At 42.6% G+C, this 19,378-nt stretch overlaps 1 protein-coding gene across 1 annotated transcript in view; it reads left to right on the top strand.

Annotated features, from left to right (window-relative positions):
• The window catches only part of EPHX4 (epoxide hydrolase 4), an 85,288-nt gene extending 83,427 nt beyond the window's left edge, over positions 1-1,861 (top strand). The window contains exon 7 of the mRNA XM_040360037.1: positions 872-1,861. Within this exon, the coding sequence (XP_040215971.1) occupies positions 872-1,106 (235 nt within the window). The 3' untranslated portion in view covers positions 1,107-1,861. The remainder of the gene's footprint in view (positions 1-871) is intronic.
• Positions 1,862-19,378: the final 17,517 nt, after the last annotated feature.

Here is a 19,378-nt window from a genome sequence, read left to right as displayed (position 1 = left end):
TGTGTGTTTATTAAAAGTCAGTAGCTACAGTTTTTGTAGCTGCTGATTTTTAATAAACAAAGAAATTACTGGAATGCTGCTTTAAAGTGGTTGTAAACCCATTACAACCACTTTAACCTAGAGGTAAGCCTAGATTAAGGCTTACCTGTAGGTGCAACAAATATCTCCCAAACCTACAAGGTTTAGGAGATATTTGCAGGAAATTCTGGCACCAATGTCTAGGGTGCATACGCCGTATGACTAAGCACTGATTGCAGTGCGAAACGCGTAGGCTGTATTCCACCCTTTGCTGTTATTTGTAGTGCATTTTCCACCTATTTTTTAAATAAAGACAACCTAAGGTTTTTTTTTGAAGGTGCGGCTGTCCATCCTTTCAACTTCTACATTTTGCCTCGTGCATTGCCGGCACTCCTGGCCTCCTGAGCAGCTACTGATTGTCCAGCAGACCCACCTTGAGTGGTAATTTCTCTTTCCCTGTTAATGAGCTAATATGTATGGCATGTATAGCTCACCATGAAATACTTACCTTAGAACAAAGCATTTTAGCAGAGCTCGCACACACCGCTGAGATGGGTGACCTTTTTCCTGGAGTTTCGTCCGGGTTCGTGGGCTCCGGCACTGTGAGTGGCCGGAGCCATGATGATGTCACTCCCGTGCATGCACGCGGGAGCCACTGTTCACGGCACAGGGCTCAAAAGGAATGGCACTGGTAGGCCATTATTACATAATATAATAGGATATATAGCTTTGTGTGCTTTTAAAGACTCAACATTTGCATCTAGCAACACAGTGAAAATTATCAAAGCTTTATGAAGATTTGTTTTTGGAAAGAAAATCACAATCTAAATTATTTCTCTTTTTCTCAATAAAGCTGCCTCCCTTTGAAACACCACCAGGTGACCATGCCAACTCTCCTCCTGTGGGGTGAAAACGATGCATTTGTTGAAGTGGAGATGGCCGAACTGACCAGGATCTACGCAAAGAATTATTTCCAGTTATCAGTGCTTTCACAAGCTAGTCATTGGCTTCAGCAGGATCAGCCAGAACTGGTCAACAATTTAATATGGACCTTTCTAGAGGAGGAGAAGTTTCGACCAAAGGACTGATTTCAGGCACTGTTATTTATATATGGATAGAAAATAAAGGTCTAATTTTGCTTTTTTTTTAACCACTTTCCTGATATTATAAAAATCCATCTAACAGGAAGCTGGTTAACAATAAGAAAAACAGCAATTCTCAAACAAAGGGCCATATTTAGCTTGTCTCAGTGAACATGGTAAATATACTGTGCCTCTTATAATGTCACTGTGTATTATAACAAGAGCGGATTGTCCCGTCAGCTGTGTCAATTGTTAATGCCAGTCTGAATTGTAGTGTTATATTTTGCACATGCCTTAACATCTCTAAGTTTACACTGTACAACAAACAAAAAGTCATGGAAGTCTATGATATGTCGTGTTCTTTAAAATTGTTGTGTGGTGCCTTGTTGAACTTTGTAAAATGACAATACAGGGGTGCCATTGGCCAGCTGGTCATATGGGTATAATTTTATTTTTATTTTTTTACTGCGTTTTGTAACATCACTGAAGTGTTGTCACTAGATAAAATGACTTGTTTTGATGCTGAGTCTTTGTACTGGATTTAGTGATGGTGGTACTGTTCGTAATACTGCTTTGTCCTTGTTCAATAGGAGGATGTGAAATTCAAATGTTTTTATTTCATTCTAATAGCTAGCACAATGTAAACTGTAACAATCCTCGTGAGATTTGGCTCAGTTACTTGAAAGAGGCTGTTCTTTATAAATAAGAAAATTGTTTAGCAGTAAATCGATTTAATGAAATAAAATTATTTTATATGAAAACTGACATTACATTGTTCATAATGTAGAATGATAGTATTAAAATGTACATATACTGTAGCTTATTATAACTTTTTGAAGACACACCCTAAAGTAGTTGTAAACCTCAGACGTGAATTATGAAAAAGCGCATCTCACTATAGTGTTTGCTTGTCCCAATTAAGAGCACTTATGCCTTGTACACACGATCGGAATTTCAGATGGAAAAAGTCCAACGGAACTTTTTCATCGGATATTCCGACCGTGTGTGTGTGCCCCATCGGAGTTTTTCCTTCGGAAATTCCGACGGACTTAGAAAGTCCCGCTGAAAAAAATTTATATCGGAAATTCCGTTCGTCTTTATGGAACTCTGATGGAGTAAAAAACATGCATGCTCAGAATAAAGTCGACGCATGCTCGGAAGCATTGAACTTAATTTTTCTCGGCTCGTTCTAGGGTTGTACGTCACCATGTTTTGGACGGTAGGAATTTGGTGTGACAGTGTGTATGCAAGACAGCTTGAACGGAATTCTGTCAGAAAAATCCAGACAGAAATTCCAATCGTGTGTACGAGGCATAAGTGTCATTTTGATCTGCTGCTTAGATCTGTTGCTATCATCATAAATCACATCTGACAAGTTTTCCTGACACCAAGTGAAAAATGGTGACATGGGAAGGACCTCTAGCTTATTGACAGCCTCAGCTCTGTTCCTGTGTGCTTTGTGAGGGAGGGTGTGTCCCTCCCCCAATCAGCTTTTAGAGCTCTCCTCACTGAGCTTTGCAGTGTGTGACTTCAGCTTTCCTGACCCCTTTTTCAGAACTTTCACACAACCTATATCAATTCAACACTTTAAATGGATGTAGAGAAGAGAAGACTGTAGATAAACGGATACAGCTTATGTAGGAAAATGTGTTTCACATTAGTTTTCACTGGGTATATGTAAGGCTTTACAACCACTTTAAAGAAAATGGGCACTTTAAATGAAAGCCCACAATAATTTTTTTGGCCCCTGTGTTTTGCCCTAAACAATCTCAATGTCAACCTGCACGGATCCTAAGGGCCCTTTCACACAGGCTGTCCGATCAGGTCTGCCCATCAGTTTTTCAGGCGGACCTGATTGGACGCTCCATTCACCCCTATAGGGGCAGCGAATGTCAGCGGTGACATTTCCGCTGACCCCCGCTGCTAACTAATCTGGTCCTGTCCACCAAATCCAGATGGATGGTGGTCCTATTTTCCATCCGTCTGGTGGATGGGATGGGATGAAAACAGACAGGTGGTCCATTTTCATCCGATTTCCCCATAGAGGAAAGTGAGACTCTGACAGGTCTGGATCAATCCTTGCAGAGCAAGTGGAGTCTATGAATCGTATCTGCCCTGTGTGAAAGGGGCCTTACCGTGATCCGTCATCCAAGATTGTTTACAAAGGCAACAGATCTTGGTAATATGAATTGGTGGAGGGGGTGGGGGCGATTTAGGTCAGGGCATAAGGGAAAATAAATGTCTGAAAGTGCACTTATACTTTAAAGGACACCAAACCCCCCCCCAAAAAAAAAAATTGGGCTTTGGGCTGGTGCCATTGAGCTGAATCGCCAGTCGGTCTCTTATCTCTTTTAATGTGGCAAGATTTCCCCACAGTAGTTTGTGCAGCTACCCCCATTTAAGCAGACTTTGCAGTAAAATGCAAGGTCTGCTCAAATTGCCTGGGCCCATTTCTCATCTAAAAATCACCTGTTCGTCATATTAAACAATAATTGCTCAAGTATATATAGACAAAATTAAATATAATATAAAATTCTGGAAAAAGGGGAGGGTTGGGGCAAGGAATTTCCCAGTACCGTCACAAGACATTATAACATGATTATTTAAAGTCAATGGCCCGGATTCAGAAAGAATTTACGTCGGCGTATCTATTGATACGCCAGCGCATCCTAGAATTTACGCGGCGTATCTTCTTTCTGTATTCAGGTGGCGCTTCCGGAGATTTACGCGTAGAATATTTAAATTAGGTAGATACGCCGATTCAGAAACGTACGACCGCCCAGGGCATTTTTTTACGTCGTTTACGTAAGGCTTTTTTTCACCGTAAAGTTACCCCTGCTATATGAGGCATAGCCAATGTTAAGTATGGACGTCGGGCTTGCGTCGAATTTTGCATGGTTTACGTTGTTTGCATAAGTCGTTCGCGAATAGGACTTTGCGTAAGTTACGTTCACGTCGAAACCAATGAGGCTTTGCGGCGTAATTTGGAGCATGCGAACTAGGATACGTCCACGGACGGCGCATGCGCCGTTAGTAAAAAACTTAATTTACGTGGGGGTCACCATTCATTAACATACAACACACCCACTGCCTGGATAATTTGTATTACGCAGGCTTACGCCAAACCACATACGCTACCCCGCCGTAACATAGGGCGCAGGTTCTTTCTGAATACAGAACCTGCCTCAGTAAGTTACGGCGGCTTTCTGAATCCGGGCCAATAAAGTTTTTTTTTTACAAGCCAGGGATGTTCATGACCTTGAGTGTCCTCTTTAGTTTGCTAGCTCAGCACTATCCTATCTCCAATGTTTATTAAAACCCATAGAATATATGGAATATTTGCCATTTTCTTTAATTGGTGCTATTTATATACTTACATATTTCATTTGTTTTTCCAGTAATTGGTTCCCATTTTTCTCTCCTGAAGTAGCGGGGAATCTGCGAAACATGTTGGGAGCTTGACCTTTAATGTTCAATGGTAACCGAAGACACCTATCATTCTTAGTGGGACACCAACAGGGGTGGTATGACCGCATAGAATGAAAATGATATGTAATATCCAAAGTTTTAAAAATGAATGTTGACTGTATGTAAAATAAACTTTATTGATTTTAAAGAATGTTGTAATATTTTGTGACGGTACTGGGAAAATCCTACTTGTCCCAACCCTCACGATCTAAAGTGTAAAAAAAATTAAAAAAAAGACCTTACTGCCGCCTGTATCGATGGCCATGACCTCACTGCCCCACCTCTCCACTGCATTCAATAAAAAACGCATAGGGGTTGATTTTCTAAAACTGGAAAGTGCAAAATGTGTTGCAGTTGGGCATGGTAACTAATCAGCTCCTAACCTCAGCTTGTTCAATTAAGCTTTAACAAAAAAACCTGGAAGCCAATTGGTTTCTATGCAGAGCTGCACCAGATTTTGCACTCTCTAGTTTTAGTGAATCAATCCTTTGTATTCTTGAGAAAATGCAAAGTGTTCTCTGAATGGCCTTGTGCCGAGCGAGCAACTTTCTGTCTTCACTCTACAGCAGGGCAGCTGCTTGGCACAATTTTGGTTATGTGTTAAGACGAGGTACTGAGATCTTGAGTAATGTGGAATTTTGCTTTACTTGCATATGAGAACAGCAAGATTTCTATAAATAACATGCCAGGGGGAAGGTGCCCTGCAAGTACCCTAAATCCCTGTGATGTTAATGACCGAATATGATAATGCCATCACTTGGAAGATCCCACCCCCTGTTTATACTCAGCTATCATCTGACAGATCTGTCATTTGAGGGTAAGTAGTTGTCGGGTGAGGATCATGTTGGCAATTAAAGGGGTTTTGTTTTCTGGCAGGTCAGCAAACGTCGGGGCATCCAGATTGACAATAATTTGCATTACTGGACAACATGATTGACAATGGATGTACATTGTGGGACAATTTTTGTTGTGTTTTTTATTTTTTATTAAAGGACTTGTCAAATAGTGTTTGTGTTAATTTTGTGAATAGTTAGGGCGGTATTATATACTCCTTAAGGTTGCCATAGATGGATTGAAATTTGTCTGGTTCAGCAGGGACACAATTTCGATCCATGTGTTGCCAAATGGATCTACTTTAATCAGCTTCCATTCAACCGCCCTGTCAGATAAAAGCCACTCGATCAGCAGCTGCAGCACTGATCTGTGCATTCTGACAGCGGGGAGTCGATCCACTGTCAGAATACAATAGCACAGCGAGGAGGATTCCCCTATTCACCTTGAATGTGAACTATGTACAGCTTTACTCATTCACATGGGCAGGCAGTATCTGAGGGCCCCCTTATTGTTAAAAGTGGCTCTGAGATTCCAATAATCCCACAGATCCGCACGTCTACTAGACCAGGGTTGTGGGGAGGAGGCCCTTGAAAGTTATTTTCCAGGGTTAACCCCCTATGTTAAAAGCGAGTGACCTGGTATGGTTCAGGAGGGGAAGGGGCACAGATTCTCGCTCTTCTTTCCTGGCCTGACGGGTTGCATGCTCAGGTAAGAGTCAGATATGGATATTTAGGGACCTCACACTTTTTTTTCTTGATTTTTGCGTGGGGTTCCCCTTTAAAATCCACGGATTCTTAGCCAGCAAATGCATGATGCCTGTACCTGCCACAACCGCTAATAGTGGAAGAAGGAAGCTGTCCTGTATAGTAGTGGGAGAAAACCCCACTACTATTTTTGAAGTTCTGCTCCCACCGAACAGGCTAAAGATCCAACCTTTACGATAAACACCAAACAAGTCTGAACTTGTGGTCAGACTGAACCTGGACCTGCTCACCAGTGTTGAGCACAAGCGGGGGCTGATCCAATGCTCCACAGACTGTACAAATCCAAACACTGGTGTTTTATTCATCTGGACAACATGTTTACTTTACAAATAAGCCCAGACTGTTGGGTGAAACATGTCAGGGGAGGAGGAGGTCCCAGGCTGGGATTTTCAGTTCTGGTTCTCTGGAATGAGTAAAGTTACCAGCGTTTGCATTTTCTTCATAGTACAGATGGTCATTCCTTTCTATTAGCATGATAGAATTCAGTCTGGGAGGAGGAAGGGCAGCACTAGGAGTCCAGTCAGGTGTGCTGCATAAAATACATTGACAAATATGATACCGAGAGGAAGTGGGAGAATAGAGAAGAGCTCATCAGTCTACTGCTGTTCCTTCACTGTCTAAACCCAGGCTGGAGGCAGGGAAGTGACCTAGCCGTATTGCTTAACCGCATTAGAGAAATATCAGGTCACCAGCCTGTCTGTGTTGTCTTTCCAGGCTCATTACAATGAGCAGCTATTATTTATTCAGGTAAAACCTTTATCTGAAAAGGAAAAAACTGCTTATGAATTGTTTGCTGGAGTTTGGCTTCAATTTGATAGTGTATCTAAATATGCTAGTACAAAAAGGTACAGTACGCATGAGTAGGACGCTTAGAAACCAGCAGGTAAAACTGTTAGTGCCCATTGTTCCCCCCCCTAAATTCCTACGGTTTACCTGAAGAAAGTCGCTGAATGAAAGTCACCCCAGTTGCAGCAATTGAGTTCATGCAGTTCCTTGCCATGTGCAGGTTCAGCTACAATGGTTCAGTATCCTTGTGGGCAGCCTCAAGGGTCTTGTCCCTAGGGGTGGGACCTATGACAGGCTAAACTAATGGTGGGTCACAGTTAGGGTTGCCACCTCATCTCTTTAAACCCAAACACATATTAATTACACAGGTACTATGGCTGAATAAGGTGGTAATTAAACTCTTTTGGTGCCTTATCTGCAATAAATTAGCCTCATAACCTGTGTAATTCATATGTGTTCGGGTTTAAAGGGATGAGGTAACAACTCTAGTCACAGTGTTCCCTTACAGGCCAGCAACTCCTCAAGTTTCTGTCTGCAGTCACCATGGCAGACGACTGTGGCTCCTGGTTTTGGCCAAAGATATAGTAAGTAGTGTTTCGGAAGCGCCTTTACCCCCCCTGCCACAGTGGCGGCTGGTGCTAAAAAAAATTGGGGGAGTGCAAACAAACTGAAAAATTCAGAAAAAAAAACTTTACACTGTGCCATCAAGCGCAGCCACTGTGCCATCAAGCGCAGCCACTGTGCCATCAAATGCAGCCACTGTACCATCAAACGCAGTCACTCTGCCCATCAAACGCAGCCATTACGCCCATCAAATGCAGCCACTGTGCCATCAAATGCAGCCACTGTGCCCATCAATAGCAGCCACTGTGCCCATCAAACACAGCCATTGCGCCCATCAATCGCAGCCATTGCGCCCATCAAACGCAGCTACTGTGCCATCAAATGCAGCCACTGTGCCCATCAATAGCAGCCACTGTGCCCATCAAATGCAGCCACTGTGCCCATCAAACGCAGCCACTGTACCATCAAACGAAGCCACTGTGCCCCCCAATAGCCGCCACTGTGCCAAACACAGCCACTCTGCCCATCAATTGCCGCCACTGTGCCATCAAACGCAGCCACTGTGCCCATCAAACGCAGCCACTGTGCCCATCAAATGCTGCCACTGTGCCCATCAAACACTGCCACTGTGCCATCAAATGTTCCCACTGTGCCTTCAAATGCTCCCACTGTGCCCATCTAACGCTGCCACTGTGCCACGAATGCTCCCACTGTGTCCATCGAATGCTGCCACTGTGCCATCAAATACTGCCACTGTGCCATCAAATGCTCCCACTATACCCCATCAAATGCTCCCACTGTGCCCCATCAAATGCTCCTATTGTGCCCATTGAATGCTGCAACTGTGCCCCCCCCCCCCACGCGAGCAGTGTCCTCCATGCTCCTCCATGTCCTCAATGTCTTCTCCAGTCCTCCTCCTCTACTCCCGTCCTCTACTATGACTGTACGCCTGATAGGCATCCATTTACAGCGGCTGTCGTTTCAGCCAATCGGGTGATGGGTAACAGACCCAAGCACCTTATTGGTGGAGAGGCGGTTCAGTGTTAGGAAAGTGAATATTCATTCGCTTTTCTAACAAAGCTGGGTGAACCGTGAGCAAGTATGGCGCTCGCTGTTTACCTTTTTGACGCCTATTAGAGCCTATGGCTCTAATCAGGTGATTCAAAAACACCCCCGCCACTGTAATTCAGGCACCCGGTGCCCCGATATGGGGTGTCAGTGGCGACCATGGATAGATTCATGCAATGCATGAATCTATCTTTTGGTGATAGAGGGGGTGGCAGGAGAGAGAGGACAGCGCTCTGCGCCCTTATGGATGCACCGCCACTGCGCCATCCACAGGGGCCACACTATACACAGTTTGTGATGATCTGTCCTTCAGTGAATGAAGAAAAAAGGTAAGCGTAAAAAAACAAAACAAATATGGTTATAGTGTCTTCAGTGCCGGCCCAAGACATTGTGCCAACCAAAAGGCCCCCACATTCATTATTTTATATCATGATAACTAAAGGGGAACCTTCATGGCTCTATACATGTATAAGAAGTATACAGAGGACCTGTCATTGCTCTATACATGTATAGGAGTGTAAAGAGGACCTGTCATGGCTCTATACATGTATATAGAGGACCTGTCATTACTCTTTACATGTAAAGGAATATCAAGAGGACCTGTCATGGCTCTATAAATGTATATAGGACTATAAAGAGTACTTGACATGGCTCTATACATGTATAAAGGAGTATAACGAGGGCCTGTCATGGCTCTATAGATGTATAAAGAGAACCTGTCATGGCTCTATACATGTGTAAAGAAGTATAAAAAGGACCTGTCATGGCTCTATACATGTATATAGAGGACCTGTCGAGACTCTTTACATGTAAAGGAATATAAAAAGAGGACCTGCCATGGCTCTATAAATGTATATAGGAGTATAAAGAGGACCTGTCGTGGCTCTATACATGTATAAAGGAGTATAACGAGGGCCTGTCATGGCTCTATAGATGTATAAAGAGAACCTGTCATGGCTCTATACATGTATAAAGAAGTATAAAAAGGACCTGTCATGGCTCTATACATGTATATAGAGGACCTGTCGAGACTCTTTACATGTAAAGGAATATAAAAAGAGGACCTGCCATGGCTCTATAAATGTATATAGGAGTATAAAGAGGACCTGTCGTGGCTCTATACATGTATAAAGGAGTATAACGAGGGCCTGTCATGGCTCTATACATGTATCCAGGAGTATAAAGGGACCTGTGAATTGCCGGCGGCCACAATGTCTTTTGCGCAAACTAATCAATGTACGCTAATTGTGGGGTTTTTTTGGTACCAAAAATATGTAGAAGAATATATATTGGCCTTAACTGAAGAAAATTGTTTATTTTTCAAAAATTTGGGGGATATTTATTATAGCAAAAAGTTACAAAATATATATATTTATAGCACAAAAAATAAAAACCGCAGATGTGATCAAATATCACCAAAAGAAAGCTCTATTTGTGGGGAAAAAAGGACGCCAATTTTATTTGGGTAGCGGAGCTGGCGGAACGGGCTGGCAGGCATCAGTATGCTGCCCCCCTAAAAGTGTTGCCTGGTACCCATGGTACCACCCGGTCCCATCATAGGGCTGGCCCTAAGTGTCTTCACAATTGGGTTTAAAGACAAGATAGTGACCCCTAACAGTCCCAGTGTGTGTATGAAAAATGCATATAAAATTGCTGTTTTCCTGAACTGATGTACGCATTTCCGTTAGTGTTTTGCATTAAAGCAAAGTCACGGTCAGCTTATCCACAGTTTTACTGAGACTCATTACACAGCGAGTTGCTACAGAACATAGTGGGGTTTACTGAAGCAGGGAATTGCTTTACTCTCAGTAATGCTCAAGCTGTACATTCAGTGATCTTTATTAATTTAGCCCATGACCTTGTCGGCCAAGTAAAGCCTGCTATTCTCCTCATAAAGTAAAACAAAATTATTAATTTTTAGAAATGTGGTACAAATAGAAAACAGTACTTAGCTTCAAAAAGTTCACACACACAGATGGGATCCTTGTTGTTATTGCTGGTGTGTATGTGAACCGTGCACGACTTTGTCAATGACCCCAGTAAAGATACAATCCAATGTACTGATTTCTTCACTGCACTGTGTCCTTTGGGACTGCTGGTATGTTGTATTTCTATCCTGATCATTAATCTTGTAATAAAAAATAATTGAATCTCTATAAATGTTGACATTTACTTTGTTTTTCCCTGAACTTCTGAACAATCCATCTTTCTAAAGTAAAAATTGATAGGGCTGTGCGAGTGAAAGTGAATGTATATATTTCAGGTGAACTTTTTGTTATTTTGTAGCTGATTGTTATTCCAAATGAACAGCATTTTTCTTTAGTATACCAAGAACACTTTTAGTTTAAAAAAAAAGCTGAGCTCCAGGCAAAAAACTAAATGCATGGTTGCAAAATGTAAATCGAAACTATTTTACTTGCCAAGGGATTTGTTTTTCTGTCCACCCAGTCCTAATATTTACTCAGCTCTGAAAGACAACACAGCGGGTCACCTCCCTACCTATGACTGTACTGTAAAAGAGCAAAAATTTACCCTTGAGGTCATCTCTCTATTCCTGTTAGCATGTTTCTAATTAATCTTCTAAATAATTAAAGTTGGAGGGAGGAAGGCAAAAGGCCTCCTCCTGTGCTTCATGGATTTTCTGGTACCACATTATTTACTATTTCATTTGCATAAAAAAAAACACTTAGGGCCAGATTCTTGTAGAATGGCGTTACCTTGCGGCGGCGTAACGTATCCGATTTACGTTACGTCTCCGCAACTTAGACGGGCAAGTGCTGTATTCTCAAAGCACTTGCTCCATAAGTTGCGGCGGCGTAGCGTAATTCGGCCGGCGTAAGCCCACCTAATTTAAATTTGGATCAGGGGGGCGTGTTTTATGCAAAACTACTGTGACCCGACGTGATTGACGTTTTTTCGGAACGGCGCATTCGCTGTCCGTGGAATTTCCCAGTGGGCATTGCTCCAAAGTACGCCGCAAGGACGTCATTGGTTTCGACGTGAACGTAAATGACGTCCAGCCCCATTCACGGACGACTTACGCAAACAACGTAACTTTTTCAAATTTTGACGCGGGAATGACGGCCATACTTAACATTGTTGCGCCGCACTTATGCCACCATATAGCAGGGGCAACATTACGCCGGGAAAAGCCTAACGTAAACGTCGTAACTTTACTGCGTCGGCCGCGAGTACGTTCAGGAATTCGCGGATCTAGCTAATTTGCATACTCGACGCGGAATTCGACGGAAGCGCCACCTAGCGGTGAAAAAAAATGCAGTTTAGATCCGATGGTGTAAGAGAATTACGCCTGTCGGATCTAATGGATATCTATGCGTAACTGATTCTAAGAATCATTTGCATAGATACGACGGGTCAGATTAGGACTTACGACGGCGTATATGGCGCTGCGCCGTCGTAAGTCCTTTGAGAATCTGGGCCATTAAGTTTAACAATATATACTTATGAATATGAATAAGGTCTAGGTGTGACCATATAGTTTAGTTCAATCAGCATTCATATCTTCATAACAGCATAGTACTAATAACAAATATTAAATTACAGGTATTGGAATTTCCTTTCAAATTTGGCTGTTAGTGAATGTAACGAATACAAATTTATCTGAAGTTACGAATTATCCAAAATAACAAATGGAACATCTAAATCAATGGAATGAAACAAATTAATAATAAATAATAATAATAATTTTTATTATTATTTATTATTATTAGATCGTTACGTTCCATTCGTTATTTTGGAAAATTTGTAACTTTGGATGAATTCGCATTCGTTACGTTCACTAACAGCCAAATTTGAAATAAAATTTCAATACCTAAACTCCAAGGGCCAGATTCACGTAGAATCGCAAGTGCCTGATTCACCAAGCACTTGCGTGAAAACTTACGCCGGCGGCCTACGGCGTAAACCTGCGTAATTCAAAGGGGCGTGTGCCATTTAAATTAGGCGCGCTCCCGCGCCGGACCTACTGCGCATGCTCCGTTTTGAAATTCCTGCCGTGCTTTGCGCGAAGTGACGTAATTTTTTCGAACGGCGATGTGCGTAGCGTACTTTCGTATTCCCGGACGTCTTACGCAAGAATTTTTTTTTGAAATTCGACGCGGGAACGACGGCCATACTTTAACATGTGTGTAAAGTTAGGGCAGGTAAAACGATGACTAACTTTGCGACGGAAAACTAGACTAGCAATGACGTAACGAACGCGAAAAACCGCCGTGGATCGCCGTAAAACCTCATTTGCATACCCGACGCTGGAATACGACGCGAACTCCACCCAGCGGCGGCCGCGGTATTGCATCCTAAGATCCGACGGTGTAAGACAATTACACCTGTCGGATCTAAGGGCTATCTATGCGTAACTGATTCTATGAATCAGTCGCATAGATACTCTGAGAGATGCGACGGAGTATCAGAGATACTCCGTCGTATCTCTTCTGTGAATCTGGCCCCAAATTTCCAAATTATTTCCTAATCTTCTAAATTTCCGAAATTTCTGTACTCCCACTTGTTCATTCCCTATTGATCTCTGGGAACCTGCATTCTGACATTTGACCTCTGGGGAGGTCCATATTCCAATTCCTGAGTCCTAGCACTATTCTTCAAGGGGAAACCCTAACCTTAACCCTACCCCTAACCCTAGCCCTAACCTTGACCCTAACCATTACCCCTAACTGCTAACTCTAAGCCCAAACCCCAACCCTAAACCCTAGCCATAGCCCTAACCCTAAACCCTAACCCTAAACCCTAACCCTAATCCCTAACCCTAAACCCTAAACCCTAAACCCTAACCCTCTAACCCTAACCCTAAACCGTAACCCTCTTACCCCAACCCCCTAACCCTCTAACCCTAAACCTAACCCTCTAACCCTAAACCTAACACCCTAACCCCTAACTGCTAACCCTAAGCCCTAAGCCTAAACCCCTAACATCTAACCTTAACTCTTAACCCTAGCTGTTAACCCTAAGCCCAAACCCTAAACCCCTAACATCTAACCCTAACTCCTAACCCTAACTGCTAACCCTAAACCCCTAACATCTAACCCTAACTTCTAACCCTAACCCCAACCCTAACCCTAAACCCTAACCCTTAACTGCTACTCCTAAGCCCTAACCCTAACCTCTAACACTAAATGCTAACCCTAGCCATAACCCTAACCCTCTAACCCTAACTCCTAACCCTAACCCAAACCCCTAACTGCTAACCCTAAGCCCTAACCCTAGCCATAGCCCTAACCACTAACCCCTAACCCTAAACCCTAACCTCTAACCCTAACCCTAACCCTAAAACCCTAACTCTCTAACCCTAACCCTCTAACCTTAAACCTAACACCCTAACCCTAAACCTAACCCCAACCCCTAGCCCTAAGCCCTAACCCTCTAACTCTAACCCTTTAACCCTAACCCTTTAACCCTAACACCCTAACCCTAAGAATTTCCTAACTAAACGAATTTTCGAATTTCGATTTTTCAAATTTCCGAATTTGGAATTTCCAAATTTGGAATTTTGCAATTTCAAATATTCGAATCTCGAATGCCGAATTTTTTAAATTTAGAATTTTCAATTTTCAAATTTTCAAATTTACGAATTTACGAAATTCTAAAATTCCGAAATTCTAAAATTCAGAAATTCTAAATTTCGGAATTCTAAAATTCTAAAATTCTAAATTTCGGAAATCCTAAAATCCGAAATTTGGAAATTTAAAAATTAGGAAATTTCGCAATGAAATTTGTCAAATAATTTTATTATGAATTTGTCAAAATTGATTAAAAAACTAATTCGGAACCAAACGAATTGCACATGTCTATTAACTGGGTGGGCTCAGGGCGCAGTGCTCTGCGACCCGAGCCCACTGTTTTTTTAAGCCAATTAGAGCCTCAGTGTTCAAAATGCTTAAAAAAAAAAATAACCCCATTGAAATCCATGCTTCCAATTTAACTTTAGCAAGGATCAAGCCTCAGGGAAATCCATTTTATTTATTGGTGTGCTGCTTTGATTTAAAATAATAGTTGACCCATGCATCGTGCACTTTAACTAAGAGAACATTTTACAGCACAAGTAACATACCCTGAGGCTTTAGTATAGTTTTTCCAATTGTAACATTAATTAATTAGTATTTGACTGATGATTTTACTTTGCAAAGAAAAAAATCTGTTGCTAAATATATGTTAAAGGGGTTGTAAAGTTACAATTTTCTTTCCTTAGTGCAGTCCTCCTTCACTTACCGCATCCTTCGATTTTGCTTTTAAATGTCCTTATTTCTTCTGAGAAATCCTCACTTCCTGTTCTTCTGTCTGTAACTCCACACAGTAATGCAAGGCTTTCTCCCTGGTGTGGAGTGTCATGCTCGCCCCCTCCCTTGAACTACAGGAGAGTCAGGATGCCCACTAACACACAGCTCCTTTCTCTATCTGCAACGTAGAGAGCATCCTGACTATCCTGTAGTCCAAGAGAGGGGGCGAGCACGACACTCCACACCAGGGAGAAAGCCTTGCATTACTGTGTGGAGTTACAGACAGAAGAACAGGAAGTGAGGATTTCTCAGAAGAAATAAGGATATTTAAAAGCAAAATTGAAGGATGAGGTAAGTGAAGGAGGACTGCACTAAGGTAAAGGAAGCTATTTTTGGAAAACAATTGTACCTTTACAACCCCTTTAACTAAAGTGTTGAAATTTAAAGAAAATTGCAGTTAAATTGGAGGAATACTATACTTTCATGGATGAACATTGTATGCTGCAGAAGACAGATTTAAAGTAAGTTAGGGTCCAACTCCAGGCACAGCAATGTTCATGTTTTTTTCTTTAATCAACACAAAAAAGTCTTTATTTCACATCTTTAAAGCGGAGGTTCACCCTAAAAATCAACTTTCTACCATGGCATCGAGCATACTAGCGTCAGCTAAAGTATGCCTTTATTTAGTTTTTTTGTGCTGTACTCACAGTTTAATCCTTTACTTTAGTTTCTGACGCCCGCGGGGAGTAGGCGTTCCTATGCAGAGGGGAACATGATTCCCGGCCGGCTATGGTGCGTCACGTTTCCCAAAATAGGCGGAGTAGGACTCGGCTCTTCACGGCGCCATACGGCGCCTGCGCACAGACTAGGAGCTGACTGCGCAGGCGCCATGAAGAGCCAAGTCCTATTTCGGCTATTTTCGGGAAGCGTGACGCGCCATAGCCGGCCGTCAATCATGTTCCCCTCTGCATAGGAACGCCTACTCCCTGTGGGAGTCTGAATGGATTAAACTGTGAGTACAGCGATAAAAAAATAAAATAAAGGCATACTGTTGCTAACGCTAGTTTGCTGAATGGCATGGTAGAGAATTTTTTTTTTTTTTTTTAGGGTGAACCCCCGCTTTAAGAGAATGCTAAGCTCTACTAAGCCCATCTGATACGTACGAGGAAAGCAATACTTCCATCTCCCCCTGGATTGGAACAGAGTCTATGATCAACACCAGTACCAATACTGTGCCTCCACCCTGCTCATGTTGCTGTGTAAGGGCCCTTTCACACTGATGCACTTTTGTGCAGCTGAATGTATTACTAAACCACCATCAGCCATATATAGCAGTCTTGTGACTTATATTAGTGTCTGGTTAAAGCTTGTAGAAGGAGTTTTCATTCTAATCTGACTGTCCTATGAGGCTTTTTGGTGCACCAAAGATGCAGCATGCAGGACACATCAAAGCGCAGCTCACCTGCTGTGTGTGGAGTTACATAGGATTTAATTGGGAATAGTTTTCATGCCCTCCTGGAATAGTGCAGCAAAAGCGCACCAGTGTGAAAAGGGCCTTATTCACAAGGCGCCTCAATTATGCTGTGCTCTGTGAGTGGTACAGCAGAGTGAGTGGGGAGGAGACACAACAGAATTGGTGTCATCATAGAATAGTTGCACATTATGGCACACTTACCTACAAGAGTGTCCTGCTCTAGCAGTGATTGATAGAGGCTCTCAGTCACCGGCGCCGTTCCCTACATGGACAAAGTGAAGATGTCTTTTTAACAAGTTCACGTAGTTAGGCCAAAAACATCCTAGACCTGAAGTGGTTTAAAGTGGAAGTAAACCCATCCAGAAAACAGTTTAATTTCCGGGACGTGCCGGAAATGTAACACTCCCATTGGTTGTGCTCTCAACCAAACTGTCAAACCAATGGCTGGTGTCATAACTGATCACATGTGCAGCATCATGGCAGTTGTAGATTAAACAGAGACAAAGATGGCAGCTTCCTTGGCTGAAAATGATAGGAGGGTTTACTTACACTTTAAGTAAACTGGTGTCTGTAGCTGCTACAATGAGCTTGGTGCAATTCTTTTCAGCAGGCAAACGGCTATTCGGTAACAGCGATCCAGGTGGCTAGATCACTTTTACATTAGTGAATAGGAACCCCCCCCCCCCCAAACACATTCAGAGCTAGAACAATAATTTTAGGGCTATAGTTCATTTCCAGCTCTAAACTGATAACCTGTAAAGGCTTTTTAAACATCACCTATGAAATATTTTAGATATTGTTGTTTTTGACCATTTCATGGTCGCACACAATTTTGAGTAATCACATGTTTTTACCCAGTTGAACAGCAAATAATATTTTTGGAATGCTCAGATCGATCCCCAAACCTGAGAGTTGATTGCTCATGCCTGCCTCTAGAAGAAGCTTACAGAAATAAAGTCGGAGGATCAATCTCTGGGCTATGAATATTTATCTTAACTCCAATCCCTGAGGGGGGATGTAGAAGGTGTGGCTGGGAAGAGGATAAATGTTTGGAAGGATCTGTTCAGATCTCTCTCATTTTCTCCTTGGACCTCTACTCCTGGGAGGCAGCTTGGTTACTGAAAGTATAACTAAAGGCAAAACTTTGAGTGGAGGGGGATTAGAACATCTGTCAGGTTTTTACTGCCGTCTGTGCCCCCATTAGGGTAATGTATCCTCTCTATTAGTCCTGTTTACCATTGTCACGACAGTGAAAATAAAAGAAAATCCAAAATGTTGGGTTGTCCAAAGAACAGGAATAGTGGGCATATCTTCTAATGGGAATACTAGTAACCCTTGTGGCAATCAGGGATTCCCTCAATTTTGAGGGATTTTCTCTCACTTCTTGTTTTGACTATAGAACAGGAAGTGAGGGGAAATCTCCCAAATGGGAGACAGATGGCAAAAAAAATTTTTTTTCAGGGGTTATAAACCTCCCTTACTCCATTCACTGTGAAAATAAAAGTTTTTCCTTTAGTTCTTCTACTTAAAGAGCTGATGTTATCAGGCCTCAGAGACATGTGCTTAGCTGAGGGCCTGAAGGAGCCTGGATTTAGGACATTTTTACTGGAGGATGCTACCTTGGGAAGCTGGGCTGGAGAAGGACCCCTTTCACTGATGAGTGTTGCAGAGAAGCTGGTAGGGAGCAGTTCCTGGACATTGTGAGTAGGACCTTTTGACTAGAGTTCTTTGAGGGTTAGACACCAGAGGTTGCTACAAGGACTGGCTACTCTTACAGAGTCTGAGACTAGCTGTCTGTCCCCTAAAGCACTGAGAATTTGTCCTCTAAAGCCTGCATGTGTTTTGAAATATTCTGCACACTCATTTCTCCACCTGTTTACGTGCTACAATAAATTGTCAAAAAAGACAACTCCTAGTCTCTGAACAGATAAGTGAGACCAGAGTCCAAATACAGTAACAGAACTGTATTGTAAATGTAGTTCAAAACAGCACAACTACCTGGCAGAAAGTCAACCCCAACTGGACACACTCACAGTGAGTTGCAACAAAAAGTGAAGCAGCTGGTCTCGGTTGCACTGACAGCGTCCATTTCAAGGGATGGAATGCGGCCTTGCTAGTCTGTGCCGAAAAGGGGAGGTTTCGAGGAAGGATAGCATGTCCCTGCTTTTTCCCTACTTGTCTGGAACCTCTCCTATCGCTAATACTGTCCCTGACAGACATGTGACCTCTGTCCACAATACCGACACTCGAAATACATGCCAAGACCCGGAGTAAGGGTCTTAAATGGACTCTAGAATCACATGGGGTGACAGCATCCAACTGGATCGCTTCTGCAGTGACCCAGAAAACCATAGAAGACCCATGTTTCTCTTGACTTCCTCTCCCTCTGCAATATTGCCGCTGTTGAGCACCGCCTACAGTGGAGAAAGTAAACTGTACCTGCCTACAATTGCTACACACTTTTTAGATGTTTCTTAGGGGACACCAAGCTCATGGTTAACTGCAAGAACTTCTGAACAAATTCTGTGTATTCTGTCCCAATAGGAAGTCTGTTGACAGGATGAGCTTCTTCTCATTAACATACAATGAACTCCACTAAGCTTTTGCATGTGCTGTGGCTGTCTCTTCCATGTTCTTACAGTCAGTTTCCTAAAGACACACAGTGTGTGGTGGAGATTGCCCCCAAGCCTCCTGGGATGCATGTTGTGTGTTTTCAAGAAGTCTGGAGTATCCCAGAGGAGACAACCAACCTCCTAAAGACTTGCAATGTGCAGTGTGGTGGAGACTGGCCCTCAAGCCTCCTGAGATCTATGACATCCCATGGGTCCTTCTTGCCTAGATGAGAAAGCTGGAAGTGCATGGCTTGGTCTGGTAAAACTTTGGCACCTTGGGTGAAACATCATTAGTATTACTGTTAGGACTATCAAATCCATACTTTTATTTGTAAAAACTGAAGAGAAAAAAATTCTCTCCTTGTCATTTGTGACCAGCCTGTTGTTCTGTACAAAGAAAAAGTGAGCTGAGCGTCTATACATGTCACTTTTACAAGCGGCGCATGGGCAGGGCTACTCA

Source organism: Rana temporaria, chromosome 7 (assembly GCF_905171775.1).
Source record: "Rana temporaria chromosome 7, aRanTem1.1, whole genome shotgun sequence".
NCBI lineage: Eukaryota > Metazoa > Chordata > Amphibia > Anura > Ranidae > Rana > Rana temporaria.
Note: the sequence above shows the minus strand (reverse complement) of the source record. Positions and strands in the feature narration are given on the sequence as shown.